At 43.6% G+C, this 15599-nt stretch overlaps 1 protein-coding gene across 1 annotated transcript in view; it reads right to left on the minus strand.

Annotated features, from left to right (window-relative positions):
• Positions 1-15599, minus strand: part of Ebf4 (EBF family member 4) — a 63843-nt gene that overhangs the window by 39385 nt on the left and 8859 nt on the right. The window contains exons 3-7 of the mRNA XM_027920588.2: positions 12786-12942; positions 12452-12515; positions 12231-12286; positions 10406-10479; positions 9279-9347 (exon numbers count right to left, since the gene is read on the minus strand). Coding sequence (XP_027776389.2) covers positions 9279-9347; positions 10406-10479; positions 12231-12286; positions 12452-12515; positions 12786-12942 — 420 coding nt within the window. The remainder of the gene's footprint in view (positions 1-9278; positions 9348-10405; positions 10480-12230; positions 12287-12451; positions 12516-12785; positions 12943-15599) is intronic.

The raw sequence follows: 15599 nt of genomic DNA on the forward strand, positions 1-15599 counted from the left end.
TGGAATGGAGCAAATTAATTCCATGCATGTATAATTATATCAAAACAAACCCCACTATTATATATAACTGTAATGACTAATAAAAACATTTAAAAGATTTCTTAGCTATGACACCAAAGACACAATCCCCAAAAGGAAAAAAAAAACACCTTATAAATTGAACTTCAAATTAAAAAAAATACAAACAACAAAATTATGCTCTTCAAAAGGCATTGTTAAGAGATTGGAAAGACTAATAACTGACTGGGAGAAAACTTTTGCAAACATATATTTGATAAAAACTTATACCTACAATATATAAAGAACACCCATAATTTAATACAGAAGAAGAAGGAGAAGGAGAAGGAAGGAAAGAGAGAGAGAGAGAGAGAGAGAGAGAGAGAGAGAGAGAGAGAGAGAGAAGAGGAAAGAAGGAAAAATGAACCAGTTTTGGAAAGTGGGTGATGGTGAAGATTTGAACAGTCATTTCCCCAAATAAAATAGATGGATAAAAAATAAGCACATGGAAAATATGTGGAGGGCAAATAAGCACATAAAAAATGTTCAACATCATTAGTCCTTAGGGACACAAAAATGAAAAGCACAAGGAGAGTCAGGCACAGTAGTGCACACCTGTAATCCCAGCAACTCGTGAGTCTGAGGCTGGAAGATTGCTAGTTCAAGACCAGCCTCAACAACTTAATGAAACACTGTCTCAAAATAAAAAGTAAAAATGGATGGGGAATGTGGTTCAGTGGTCAAGTGTCCCTAGGTCCCATCCCAAATACAAAATAAAATAAATAAGTGCATAGTGAGATACTACTATGCACCTATTAGAATGGCTAAAATTAAAAAGCAATCATTCCAAATGTTGAATAAGGACAAACTGCAGTGCTCCTACATTGCTGGTAGGATGTAAAATAGTACAATCATTATAGAAAACAGGTTGTTTCTTATAAGTTAAACATGCACTTACCCTAAGATTGAACCCTTCTGCTCACAGGTATTTTATCCAAGAGAAAGAAAGTATTTGTCCACACAAAGACTTGTACATGAATGTTTATAAAGTCTGATTTGTTACAGCCCCAAATTGGAAATAACTCGAATTAATAAAGCTGGGTGCAGTGGTGGACACCTGGCCTGTAATCCTAGGTACATAGAGGCTGAGACAGGAGGATTGCAAATTAGAAACCAGCCCAGACATCACAGCAAGACCCTGTCTCAAAATTTTAGAAATTTTTAAAAAGGGTTCTTCAAGTATAACATAGTGGTAGAGCACCCCTGGACTCAATCCCCAATACTTGAGGGAAGAGAGAGAGAGAGAGAGAGAGAGAGAGAGAGAGAGAGAGAGAGAGAGAGAGAGAGAAAAGAAGAAGAAGAAGAAGAAGAAGAAGAAGAAGAAGAAGAAGAAGAAGGAGGAGGAGGAGGAGGAGGAGGAGGAGGAGGAGGAGGAGGAGGAGAGGGAGGAGGAGGAGGGAGGAGGGAGGAGGAGGAGGGGAGGAGAGGGGAGGAGAGGGGATGAGTGGACAAACATAATTTGCCATATTCATACAATGGAATACTACTCAACAACATGAAGAAATTAATTATTGATGTATGAAATAACAGACAAAACTCAAAAAGAAACAGTGATTAGTAAAAGAAGCTAGACGGAAAAGGAGTACATGCCAGGTAGCATGGTGCATACCTGTAATTCCAGCTACTCAGAAGCTGAAGCAGGAGAATCACAAATTCAAGGTCAGCCTCAGCAACTTAGCAAGACCCTGTCTCAAAGTAAAATAAGAAGGGAGTTGGGCATGTTGGCACATGCTTGAATTCCCAGCAGTTTAGGAGGCTGAGGCAGGAGGACTGTGAATTCAAAGCCAGCCTCAACAACTTAATGAGGCCTGAGCAACTTAGTCAGATTCTGTCTCAAAATGAAATATAAAAAGGGCTGAGGAATGTAGCTCAGTGCTTAAGTGTCCCTGAGTTCAATCTCTAGTATAATAATAACAACAACAACAACAACTACTACTACTACATCTCCCATTTATTTATTTTAGACTGGCAAACCATTAATTATCAAAATCACGCAAGGTCATTATAAGAAAAGAAAATTTCAAAAAATCACTGATGGAAATAAAAGCAAAAATGTTAAACACATTATTGACAAAGCAAATATTGCAGGAAATCATCCTCAAGTTATCTTTATACTATGAGAAACTCAGTATTAGAAAACCTATTAATGTAGTTCATTAATAAACTAAAGAAGAAAAACTATATGATCAATTCAATACATGTAGAGAAAAGCAGCATGTGAAATTCAACATCATGATTTAAAAAAAAATCCATCTTTGAGGAAACATAGCCACAAAATAGTTACAGTTAACAACCTACTTAGTGGTGAAACTAAGTATAAGACAAGGATGTCCATTACTACTGTTTACATTCAAGGCTATACTTGGAATCCTAATATGTGCAATAAAGCAAGAAAAAGAAATAAAATACAAAAGGGCTGGATAGTTAAAATAGGTGTTGTTTGCATAAGATGACTATATATGTAGAAAAATTTTTAAAAAGCAAATATAAAGACAAAGATCACATGCAAAAAAGTTGCATTTCTCTACACTATCAGTATAACAACAAGATATCATTTACCATGGCAATAAAATGTAAATGGTTCAGAGAAATAAATTACCCATACATCTGAATGATTCACCCTTTCACGCCTTAAAGTTCCTCCTCAATCTCCACCTTCCCAATTTGGCCTGCTATGACCACTACATTTAAAATTGCAGCAACCCCTCCTGATTACTTTCATTTCTCTATTTTTTTCCATTTATTACTTTCTAATTATTCTCATTATAATTCTAACTAATTCTTCTAATTATTGTTATTGTTCAACTCCCCTGTGTCTTTTTCCTCCATGAGAACAGGTAATTTTGTTCTTGGTTTACTCTTTTATATCTAAGGCCTAGAACCTGATATGTGTACTAGGTACCCAGTGCCTGGCATGTGGTAACTGATCAACAGGTATTTTTGAATAAATGAATGAATAAAAACCATAAGTATACATGATCTTTATTGGAAAAATGATACAACTTTATTGAAAGCCATGAAAGAAGAGCTACATAAATGGAGAGTTGAATCATATTCATGGACAGAAAGACTCAGTGGCACAAAGATGTAAACCGACATGTACGTTCATTGTAATAATGCTTGAAACATTAAGAGGGGTGTGTGTGTGTGTGTGTGGGTGTGGGTGGGTGTGCATCTTAATTAGTGGATTATAAAATTTATATAAAAATGCAAAAGACTAAAATATTCAATATTCTTTTGAAGAATGTTTAGGAAAATAAGACTTGTTTTATACCCTTTTACTATGTCAGTTTATAAAATCATAGTCCTTAAGATTATATAATATTAGCACAGGGATTATCGTATTGACCAAAGGGATAAAATAGAGAGTCTAGAACCAGACCTGGCAAGTAGAAGGAAATTTGATTTAGGACTCAGCAAACACTATCACTCAGTGAGAAAGGAGAAGCTACTTCATAAATGGTACTGGAATAATCAGTGATTTGTAAGTAGAAAATAATTACATCAATTCCTAAATCACAACATACCTTCAAATTAGTTCCACATAGATTTACAAATGTAACGTGAAAGGGAAAACTGAAAACTTTGGAAGAAAATATATATTTAAAAAAAATCCTCATGACTCCAGCAGAGGAAAATATTTGCTAAATAAAGCACAGAGTAAAAACCATGAGGAAAATAGTGACAAATCCAACTATATTAAGATACTTGCAATATACTACCCTGAGAGAGGATCTATAAAGGATCACTAAAACCCAAACAATTAAAAAAAAAATGGGGGACTGGGGTTGTAACTCAGTGGTAGAGCACTTGCCTAGCTTGTGTGAGGCACTGGGTTCCATTCTCAGCACTGCATAAAAATAAATAAAGATATTGTGTCTATCTACAACTAAAAATATATATATTTACCAAAAAAAATGGGTAAAAGACTTTAGCATACACTTAACAGAAGCAATCAACTTCATTAGTAACTAGGAAAATGCAAATTAAGGCCACCAGAAACTTCCTCCACACTCCCTAGATTGGTAAACAATAAGAAGTTTGACATTATAAAGTGTTGGTGAGAGCTTGGAGCAACAGGAATGCAACACTGAGGTGGGGAGGGTTACTTAGTACACCCACCTTGGGAAACAGTTTGGCCTTAACTTAAGCTTTACTCTTTTTACTTGTAAAGCTGATCAGGTGCATATTCCATGACCTGGCAGTTCTAGTCCAGGTTTATATCCTAAACAATCTCTTGTATCTTTTCAAATTAGGAGCTACAAACAAGAAAATTCCTAGCAGGTTTGCTTATAATAGCAAAAACTAAATATGACAAAGTATAGCTTCAATATACAACATAGATAAATTTTAGAAATGTAATGGTGAATTTAAAAAGAGCATTGCAAAAGAACACTATAGCATGGTATCATTTTATAAAGTTAAACACAAGCACAACTACACAACATGTTATTGGAGGATTATATAATCTGTGATAAATTATTTTTAAAAGGCAAAGTCATGCACAACACAAAACTCAGATTATCTTTGGGAGAGGGATAAGCAGTGATCTAACACCGGGAAGAACTGGCTTTAGTGGTTTTTTAATGTTCTAATTGTGAGCTTGTCTGTAGGTTCACAAGTGTATGTTAATTATGATGCTTCATGATTTCTATTTTGTTATATTTTTCTTTTACACGTAACACATAGGACATAGAAACTTAATTTTTTTCCCAAATGGATCAAATATTTAAATGTAAGCAGCAAAATGACCAAAGTACTGTAAGAAACTATATGATAATTTTAAAAAAATAACTGTGGGAGCTGGGGGTGTAGTTCGGGGGTATACTGCTTGCCTAGCATATATAAGACTCTGAGTTGGATCCCTAGTAGCTTAAGAATAAGACAAAATAAAATAATTTTGGAATGATGAAACTTTTCTAAAAATAACAACGACGACAACAACAAAAACAAATCTAAAAAGATTGAGAGATCGGACAAATTTAACCATAAGCAAAGTTAAAATACAACTACCAACTAGGGAAAAAAAATGTGTGTAATTCATGAAAAAGGACTAATTTCTTTCATATATACACTCCTACAAATCACTAAGAAAAATGAATCCTTTATAGAAATATATGCATAGGGTATGAGCAGACAGTTCCCAGAGAAGGACACACAAATAGCTTTCAAGAGAGTGTGCTCAACTTCATTCAGAGGTAGAGGACTGGAAGTCCCTGGGGAAACATTCTTCAGTTACATGATGAAAGAAGAGTAGGGATGGGGGGGATTATGACCACCACCACTTGTTGAAGTCATTTATCAACCCTGAGATCACTTGTCTTCACTCCTTGAAGCTTTTACTCTTGGACTACTATATCATTCTCAATCACTGGTCCTGAGATAATTCTTGGTGATTTCAGTATCGACATAGATAATTCTAATACCATTTCCTCTCCACTGATCTTGTCTCTACCTTCCCTTGGCCACATATTCCCAATAAACATGAACCCTGAATAATCCCACATATAGGAAACTCACTCTCCAACTATCTTCCAGCATCCAGCTCAACTCCTGCCTAGTCCCTCAACCCCATCAAATTTTTAGCTCCCCTCAAAATCTATGTTTACTTTCCAATTTCCCTCTCCTTAACTAGCTTCAATCCCTTGTTTCATTTATGCTAATTCCCCCTGGCAGATTCTTTTCACTCTCTTGCCCTCTGAGGTTTCAAATCCCTAAATCTGGCAAATCCCTAAGTCTGGTTTTATGTAACCACCCACCTGTTCTGCACCTGCACCTGTGTACCCCCACTTGGCCAGAGAGAGTTCTCGCTAAACTATGACCGCAAACCTCTGGCAGGTCCTTAGTGCTGCTGGACAGTCACATGACATTTCCCCGGTTTATTCATCCTCCTGGACAACTAAGTCATGCCCTCTAGTGTCTCCCTCTCCATCTTCATCCTCAGTTTCCTATTTCACTGAGAAAATAGAACAATCAGGAGCTGGGAGCTGTAGCACACCCTGTAATCCCAGTGGCTCAGGAAGCTAAGACAGGAGGATCCTGAGTTCAAAGCCAGCCTCAGCAACAGCGAGGCACTAAGCAACTCAGTGAGACCCTGTCTTTAAATAAAATACAAAAAAGGGTTGGGGATGTGGCTCAGTGGTGAGTGCCCCTGATTTCAATACCTGGTATCCACCCACCTACTCCCCCACACAAAAAAAAGAAAAAAAGAAAAGAATTTTTTTCTCACCCTTGCATTGTGCTCCAGCCACGACCCTCTAAAGAGTTTTACTCTAAACGGATCCTGTGTTTGTTGTTTGTAATCTTCTTCTCCCATTCTTAGACACAGTCCTATCAAACTCTTGCTTCACTCTCCACTCCACTGAACTGCTTCTGTTGACAGGCCTAGTACTCTCCAGGTTGCTAAACCTAATGGTCAATTCTTAGTCATTTTATCTTATCCACAAGCAGCATTTGATGTAGTTGCCTACCGCCTCCTTTTTGGAATATTTTCTTATCGAGGCTCCAAGACATGACACTGCCCTGATTTTCCTCTTATCTCACTGGCAACTTCTTCGCATTCTCCTCTGCTAATTCTGCATCTTCATAACTTCTAACTGGACACCCCAGCACTCAGTTCTTAGACCTCTCCTATTTTCTACCAATACTCATTCTCTTGCTTTTTATCTGCAATCTCAATATTTTCCTTGGAATCTAGACTTGAGTTTTCAGCTTCTTTCTCAACACCCCCATCTGAATGTTTACTAAGCATCTTAAACATTACATGGTTAAAACCAAACTGCCAGTCTTCTTGCCTGCAAATTTGCTCTGCTCAGTATCATCTTTGTAAACTCCACACATGTGAAATTTTTGACTTTGATACCACTCTTCATCTCCCTCCTTCCATAATAAAATCCAAATACTTTTTTTTTTTTCCTTTTTGCAGTACTGGAGATTGAACTTAGGTCCTCAAGGATGCCAGGCAAGCACTATACCACTGAGCTACAACACAGCTCGCCGCCGCCCTGCTTTTTTAAATTCTGGGTCTAAGTTGCCCAGGCTGGCCTTGAACTTGCTTCCTGCTTCAGCCTCCTGAGCAGCTAGCTGGGATTATAAGAGTGCACCATCATGCTCAGCTCCAAATACTTTTTTCACCCTCCTCTATAACATCCTAGTCTCAGCCTCTGTTCTTTCTCACTTGTGTTATTGTAGTGGCTTCTTGGGCTTCCTAAATCATCTCCCTGACTCCTACAGGTAATCATCAGCAGAGCAGGTAGAGTGGTCTTGCTAAAATGTATATCATTCTTCTCAAGACCCCCTTATGGCTTCCATGTCCTCCAGAATAAAAGCCAAAGTTCTTGCAGTGTCCTACAAGCACAGCCCACATGCGGCCTACAAGTCCTACAGGGTCCAGCCTTTCCTTCTGCCACACCCATTACTTCGGACACCTCCTCCATCTATCCCTCTGACTCCAGCCATCTGGGCCTCTTTGCTGTTCCTTAAACATACCCTCCTGCTGAAAACGTTCTTCCCCTAGATCCACACATGGCTTTCTCTTTTATTTCCCCAGGACTTGGCTACAATGTCTTCTTTTCAGGCAGCATTAAATACTCTAAAATTGTAATATTCCTTTCCTAGGCACATTTTGATTTTTCTTTCATTTTTCTCCTTGTGTTATGACCATCTAACATGCTATATGTTTTATTCATTTAGATAGCTTATGTCTATCTTCCCTTATCAGATTAGAAACCCATGACCCCTAAGTTTTCTGATTTGGTCACTGCTCAAGCCACAGTTCATACAAGAGACCCTAGCACAGAGGAGATGCTCAAAAATCACTGACCAAATAAACAAAATACTTAATTGGCTAGAGAGTGTGGAACAAGCATTCTTAGAATATGGGTATGAATCCAAGTATTTTAACCTCTACAGAGGACAAATTGGCAATAACTATCAAAATTACAAGCAACTCAATGAGACCCTGTCTCTAAATAAAATACAAAAAAAAGCTAGGGATTTGGCTCAGTGGTTAAGTGTCCCTGGATTCATCCCCAGTGCAAAAAAAGAAAAAAAAAAAACAAAGAAAAAGAAAGAAAGAAAAGAAAAATTACAAATGCACCTATCTTTTGTTCCAGCAATTCTCTCTTTTTAAAAAATATCCTTATAAATTTACATATGTGTGAAATGATACAAGGACAACATAATTCGGTAGTGTATTTTTTATCACTAAAACAGCTCAAATGTTCAGCAAGAGCTGACCATTTAAAGAAATTATGGTGTATCCATACAATGGAATCTTTTGTAGCAAGAAAAAAAAAAAAAAAAAAAGAATAAGGAGACTTCTTGTGTCCTGATACAAATTCCCAGATATTTTTTTTTCAGAGAAAAAGAAGGTCCTGCAAAATGTGTTTAGTATGTCATCATTTTTGTAACAAAAGTAAAGGTATAAAAAGGATAGAGAGGATAGAGTGCATAACTGTATTTTCTTGTGGGTTCACAGCATATTTCAGGAAGGATACATAAGAAACTGGTAATAATGGTTGCTTATTTAGAAGGGAATGGATGGGTAAGTGGGAGAGTGGAAGACATTTCCTGTAAACCCTTTTAAACATCTTGAATTTTTGCATCTTGTGAATGTTTTATCTATTAAAAGGAGAATAAGGTATGGCTTATGTTCCCATATGGGATGATATTTAAGATATATTGTTAAAAAAAAAGGTGCAAATGGGTGTGAACAGTATGTTATACAAGCAGAGGGCAGACTTTTCATTATGCTTTGTACCTTTTGGATTTTGTACCCTATGCATTTCCTACTCAAAAAGAAATAAAATAACTTAAAGATGAAAATCGTGGAGAGAGAATGCATTTTCACATACGTCACCTAAGATCATCAGATCTTAGGACTGAAACCTGCCAAGGATTCCCCACTTTTCCATGGGGGAAGCAGGTATTGAGAGAAGACAAGTCAAACAGTGCAGAGGTGGACCAGGGACTCTCCCATGCTCCTCCTCCACCCTCTGCAGCTCTCCCTGGGTGCTGGTTCACAGCTCCAGGAAGCTTGCCATCCGGGACTTCACTCAGGAGGCCAGGGATGGCAGGCCTCCCTGGTCCCTGGCAACTTCTCCCTAGGGTCAGAGCCACCTGTGTGGTGTTCTTGGGAGCTGCTGTGCTCTTCCTTCAAGCCCCCATATTCTGAGGCTGAAACCAGCCCTGTAGCTCCAGGCCCCTCCCCCAGCTTGTACCTGTCAATAATGACTGGATCTGAGGGTGTCTCATTCCTGTTGCCACAGCTCTTCCGGTCACAGCACCGACTGGAGGAAAGATGAGGAGGGAGGGGAGGAAGAAGCAGTGAAAGAGGGGAGAGAACAGTGTGCATGGGCGGGTAGGTAGGGCAGACCTTGTGAGGGTACCGATGTCCTGTCTCTGGTATGGAATCCCTGGGTGCAGGGGCCCACTCCCAGGGTCCTGGGGGAGATACGCAGTGGGGAACCTGACAGGGACCCTGACAGCCATCCTGAGGAAAAGACTGGCCGTGAAGCCTTTGTCCCTAAAGTGCATTGCTCCTGGAGGACCTAGGACAGGGTAGGCAGCAGGCCACCTAAACGGTGTGTGTGTGTGTGTGTGTGTGTGTGCACTGTTATAGAAACACCATTTCCACATAGAAAAGGGTTTGAATTGCATGCACGCAGCTCATAAATGATCACAAAGTGAAGCTGTTCATGTAAGCAGCATACAGATGAGGAGTACCAGATCAGCACCCTCTAAGACCCTTGTCACTCCTCTTCACAAAGGTGGCCACCATCCCAATGACAGATTTTGGAACATGATTCTCTTTTCCACGCATCAGGAGCTTCCTGGGAAGAACCTGTGCAACTGGCCCCTGGGGTGATCTTGCTGGAAATGCCAAGTTCTGGGGTAACGGAGCCAAGAGCTGTGTTCTCACCCTGACCCTGTGGTCAGAGAGCTGTCCCCAGGTTCATGCAGAGGCAGCAAAGTTTCCTACCTCCAGTCTCAGAGCTAATCCCGGAGGCCTCTGGGCTGGCTGGCCCAGGCCCTGCCCCCCATCTCCCCAGAGCTCCTCCCCTGAGCTTTATTAGTTCAGCTTCCAGTGGTGGCAGGAGGCCTCTCTTACAAAAACACTTGGAGAAGCCACATAAACAGGCCAGGCTAATGGGGCCTCAAGGACCCTCTCCTCAGCCAGCACTGTGCCCAGGGGCCTCACTCCTCTCACCCCTCCCCTCACCAAGCTTCCCCAGGGAGCTGGGGTTCTGTGAAGGGGGGGACGGCAAGCTCAGGGGGCAGGGCCTGGTGGAGGCCTTGGCAACATTCTCGCAAAGGGGCACGAGGCAAGCGACACAGCCCGTCTCACCTGCACATGATCTCGTGGGTGAGCAGCACTCGGCACATTTCAGGGTTCTTGTCCTGACCTTCATAGATGATGGCCTGGGGGAGGGGGAACACACAGGCTGGAGAGGAAGGAGGCTCCTCTCAAGTCCAGGGGGAGTGCAAAGGTGGGCTGTGGGTCTACACTGGCATCTCCCAAGCCCAGGCTGAGGAGAGTCCCTGCCCCCAGAGAAGATCATGCTCTCCACCTTGCTCTGAGGGAGCCCAGGGGTGCAAAGCAGGAGGCTGGAGTCTGGCTGGCCTGGTGCAGAGCCTCCCACCCCCAGACCAGGACTACCACCAGGGTAGCAAAAATGGCCATGAGCTCGGCAGATTGTGTTTATCTGCAGGAAGCTCTTTCTAAAGGTAGCTCTCCTTGGGGTCTGTGGTGATGGGGGTCTCTCCACTAGGACCAAGGCCAGGCTGCTGATGGGACAGACATGCCCCTATCCTCACCCTGCATCATATTCCTCCTCCATGCAGGTTGTTCCCACACTCCTAGTGGACCTCTGACTCTGCTCATGAATGTTGTCCCTCTTAGTTACCCTGCTAACTCATCAGATCCAAGGGCTGCACAGCTGCCTCTTCCCCCATCCTATCAGGCCAGGCCAGGCCAGTGTGTCTGGCTCAGACTCATGGATCAGCATCTTCCCCAGCTTCCCCAGCCTGCATCTGCCCTGAGCAAGGGGTGAGCTTCCAAGACTGCAAATCTGGCTTCCCTCTCTGTAGCCCTCTGGGCCTCCCAGGCTTCCTTCTCTGTGGGGTCTCTTTCTCTCTGGATGTCTTTGAACTCCTTCCTCACTTATCCTCAACAAAGCCCCGATTTGTTGCTGCCTGACCTTCTTCTCCCACCACAGGGACCAAAGATTTCTGGACACAAACCATTTCTTCCTCTGCCCTAGGACTGGATGGAGGCTGCTAGAAGCCTCTGCCCAAGCAGGACAGTTCAAGTGTCTACCTTGCATTCCAGGCCACTGATCTGGCCTGTTTGCAACTTGAGCCACTTCTGACAGCAAGCACAGTGTCTTTGAGAAGCCCTGAGACTTGGGGCTCTGCCTCACACAATCCATCAGGGCTTCACTCAGGTTTCATTTTCTCCAAGCTGCTTATGGTGGCCTCTGACCCTCCTTCCTGTGACTGTCACATCAGCAAGGAGCTGAGGATCTGCAGTGGAAGCTCCTGGGGCTTCACCCAGATCCCTTTACAGGACCAGAGCACCCAGCCCCCACTGTGCTGGCTGCAGAGGGCTTTCTCTTGAGAACTGCTCCCCAGAGATGGGAGCTGCCTCTCCTGCATCCACTTCCCTTAGGAGGGGTCCCCAAACAATAACTGACCCATCCAGGGTGCAAAATCTTGGCCTCCTTGATTCAGGCTGGGCCAACACTGGTGCCATTTCTTCTCCAGTGCTCTCTGTGGATCAGTCTGTAGCCATCTCCTAGCTGTGCATCTTCCTGCCCTGCTCTCCTCCCTCCCCTTCTCCCCAGCCTCCCCCCACCCACCCCAGGCCATATCCCCAACAAACTACTTGCACCTGAATTCTCATAGGTTGAGCTGCCAGGGGACATGACCTAGGCCAGAGGCTCACACAAATTTCATCGTTTCTGACTAGAGGGAAAGGGCCCAATCGTCCTAGCTCCTACCACAAGTAGGGGTGGGGATTGGAAGAGTGAGACTGGTGTGGATAAAAGGCACAGGGGTGGGGGGAACAAGGACAACAAGGACAGGGAATGGGATGAGGAGCTCATTCAGACCCGAGGGAGCCAGGTCCAAGAAGAAGGTAGGACAGGCCTCGCATCCCCTGGCTGGCTCACCTGCTTGGACATGGAGTCGATGAGTCGCACATAGAGGTCTTGCTCTGTCCGAAGACCTAAGGTGGGAAGGTGGAGAGGGTTGCTGTCAGGGTGTACCTGGGGCCTCTGATGACTGGATCACACCCCCACCCTCCCCACCACTGTCGAGGGGCATTGTATGTCACTGTGGTGCTCAGTCTTCTTCTGGGTCGGGGCTGAGGAGGGCACTGGCCTTTGCTTACCATTGTTATACACCAGCCGCAGTCGGTAATGGATCCCATTGTTTGTTTTTTCTGCCCCAGGCTCCTAAGGGACAAGAGGAGGAAGGTTGCCAAGGTACTCAGGGACCCTCGAGCCTCCTATACCCATATCCTCTTCCCTAAACCCATTCTCCTTCCTTTTAGCCATCCACCCCCTCTCTGTTCATCCAACATCTATCCATTCATTTGCCCCAGTGTGTGTGTGTGTGTGTGTGTGTGTGCACATGTGCGTTGTGTTGCAGGTTGTGTGTGTGGGGTCCCTTAAGCCCTCCCGTCCCTCCCGTGCTGGTCCCAGGCCAGCCCACGAGCCTCTCACTCGGTCCTTCTCCACGAAGTCGATGAAGGCTGTACGCTCCACCTCCACGGGCTGCCCCTGCCGGTCATACATGGCCAGCACGAAGTGGAAGAAGTTGGATTTCCTGAGGTTGGAAGGGGGCTGCTTCTCAAAATGTGCTCGTGCCAGGCCCACGCCACTGCAGGAGGAAAGGAGCTGGAAAACCGCCGGAAGGACCCTCCGGTGAGAAAGACCCCAATGTCTCTGGCCAGGACCCGGCTCCAAGATGTCAAGAGTTTGGGCAAGAAATCAGACTACATGGGCTCTTCCACCCTGGTCTGGGCTATCTCGGTCCCTGAATGAGGCCTCCCAGCACCAGGATCACCCTGGTCTGCTGCCTCGGAAGCAAAGGGCACCTGCATGGGTGTCGCCTGGAGACCTCCTGTCAGGCCCCCTCTCAGGCTTTTCCCTCAGCTCCACATTTTGAAAATCTGATCTCAGAAGCCAGATGTACAAACCAACCCATCGTATTGACCACAGGCTCCTGGGACTGCCTGTTAGGGCAATTAAGGGGCACTTGGAAGGTTCTGGAACAAATTTCCCATTGAACCCTAGCCCACAGCTGAGGCTTCTATGAGCCTAGGAAATGATGTCCCTCAAATTATCAGAGACATCAAACTGGCTTCAGGTCACAAGTCTGCTCAGTCTGGACCCTGGTATATGGCTGAAGATGGGGAATATCTTCCCCAGGTTTACAGAGATCTGTCTCCAGCCCAAAGAAAGACAACCATGGCTCCCTGGGGCAGGAGACCTTCTAGTCTGACCTTGCCAAGCATTTTCTCCTGGCTCATCAGAAGCCATTCCCAGAAGCAAGGCCAGGGCAAGAGCAGAGAGAAGAGAAGAATCAAGGTCCTGCTTGTCAAATACTTCCTGAATTCCAGTGGTGTACCAAGGTCTGGACACATCCAACAAATGGGACTGGAGTGAAATGCCTTGAAGGAGAGGCATTTCTTTCTTTTTTTCTTTCATAGAGAAGTGGAACATAAGACAAAGTGGTAGGCATTTCCCAAAAGATGTCACCATGTATAAAACTAAGAAATGCTAAAAAAAGAAAAAAAAATCGATTCTTTTTGTGGGAGAGGAGGGGAAAACTTCACAGAGATGGTGGCTTTTCCTCTGGATTTGAGGAGTAAATAGGAGCTCAATAAGTGGAGGAGGCAACAAAACAGAACCAACAGCCTGAGAAATGGCTGGGCATGTGAGGGTCAGTGTCACTGGACCAGATTTCAGAAACTGAAGTGGAGGTTGAATGTGGTGGTGCATGCCTATAGTCCCGGTATATATGGTAGGCTAGGGTGGATCACTTGAGTTCATGAGTTTGAGACCAGTCTGGGCAACACAGTAGATAGACCCCCATCTCAAAAAAAAAAAAGAAAGAAAGAAAAGAAATCAAAAGAAAGAAAGAAGAAAAAGTGAAGCAAGGAGAGAAAATTTGCATGGGAAGTCCTGCCAGAATGTGCAGGGTACCCAAACACTAGGAGAAGGACTTTAGACTTTCTTCTCTGGGCTGTGGTCTTCTAAAGCATGTTCCTTAGATGTTTTGTGGCTCCAGATTCTCCCTTTAGAATGGGTTCTGTGGCCACAGTTGCTGGGAAATGCAGTTTCATGGCTCACTGGGAGTCTTTGGGGAGGCCTTGAGATATCCTCCAGATTCTACTAGAGTTGGCACAGGCCGGTGTTCCCTCCAAAATGGTTCCTAACGATCCATGCCCTTGTGGAGTCTCCTCTCATATTGGGTTGGGGTTGGTCTGTGCTGCCAATAGAATATGGCACAAGTGATAGCATATAATTTCCAAGGCTAGATAATAAAAGCATTGCAGCTTCTACCTTGTGCTCTCTCTTAGACTGTCACTCCAAAGAAGCCAGCTGCCATGTTGTGAGGACTCAAACTGCTCTATGGAGAGGTCCACGTAGAGAAGAACTGAGGCCTCCTGCCAAGAGCCAGCACCAACTTGTCAATTTGAGCTACCTTGAATGAAGATCCATCAGGCTCAGTCAAGCCTTCGGATGATGGCAGTCCCAGCCGCCATCTTGACCACAGCCTCAGGACAAGCTCTGAGCCAGAACTGCCCAGGTAAGCTGCTCCTTGATTTCTCATTCACAGAAACTGTGTGAAATAAATGTTGGTTTTAAGCTGCTGAGTTTGGAATAACTATTTTATGCAGTAACAGACAGTTAATGCATCATGCTTATTCTTTCTTGATAGGTACTTTTACTGGGGAGTGTAGTTTGGGAAACATGACTAAGAGTCACCAGAAAGTTCTGAAGGCAGGCAGAACTTAGAAGATGCTACAGGGGAGGACACAGTGTGGTGGACCAATGGGAGGCTGCTATAGGGAGAGAATGAGGATGCTGGAACTGCCCCAAGAGCCATGAAGACCAGCATCCCAGATGCCCACCAGAGGCATGCCACTGGGATAATGGCTGCCAAATCCATTCCTGCTGAAAGTTTTTTGCCATATAATTAATTTCTTCCTTCCTTCCTTCCTTTCTTTCCCTTCCTCCCCCCCCCTCTTTCTTTCTTTCTTTCTTTCTTGTACTAGGGATTAAACCTAGGAACAATTATCATTAAACTACATCCGCAGCCCTTTTTATTTTTAATTTTTAAATTTTATTTTGAGAAGGGTCTCACTAACTTGCCTAGGGCCTAAGTTGCTGAGGCTGGCCTCAAACTTATGATCCTCCTGCCTTAGCCTCCCAACCTGCTGGGATTACAGGTGTGTGTCAACACACCTGAAATCTCCATATAATTTAAAATCAATCAACTCTTTTCTATTCTAAGTCAAAGTATCTGAG

Source organism: Marmota flaviventris, chromosome 2 (genome assembly GCF_047511675.1).
Source record: "Marmota flaviventris isolate mMarFla1 chromosome 2, mMarFla1.hap1, whole genome shotgun sequence".
NCBI lineage: Eukaryota > Metazoa > Chordata > Mammalia > Rodentia > Sciuridae > Marmota > Marmota flaviventris.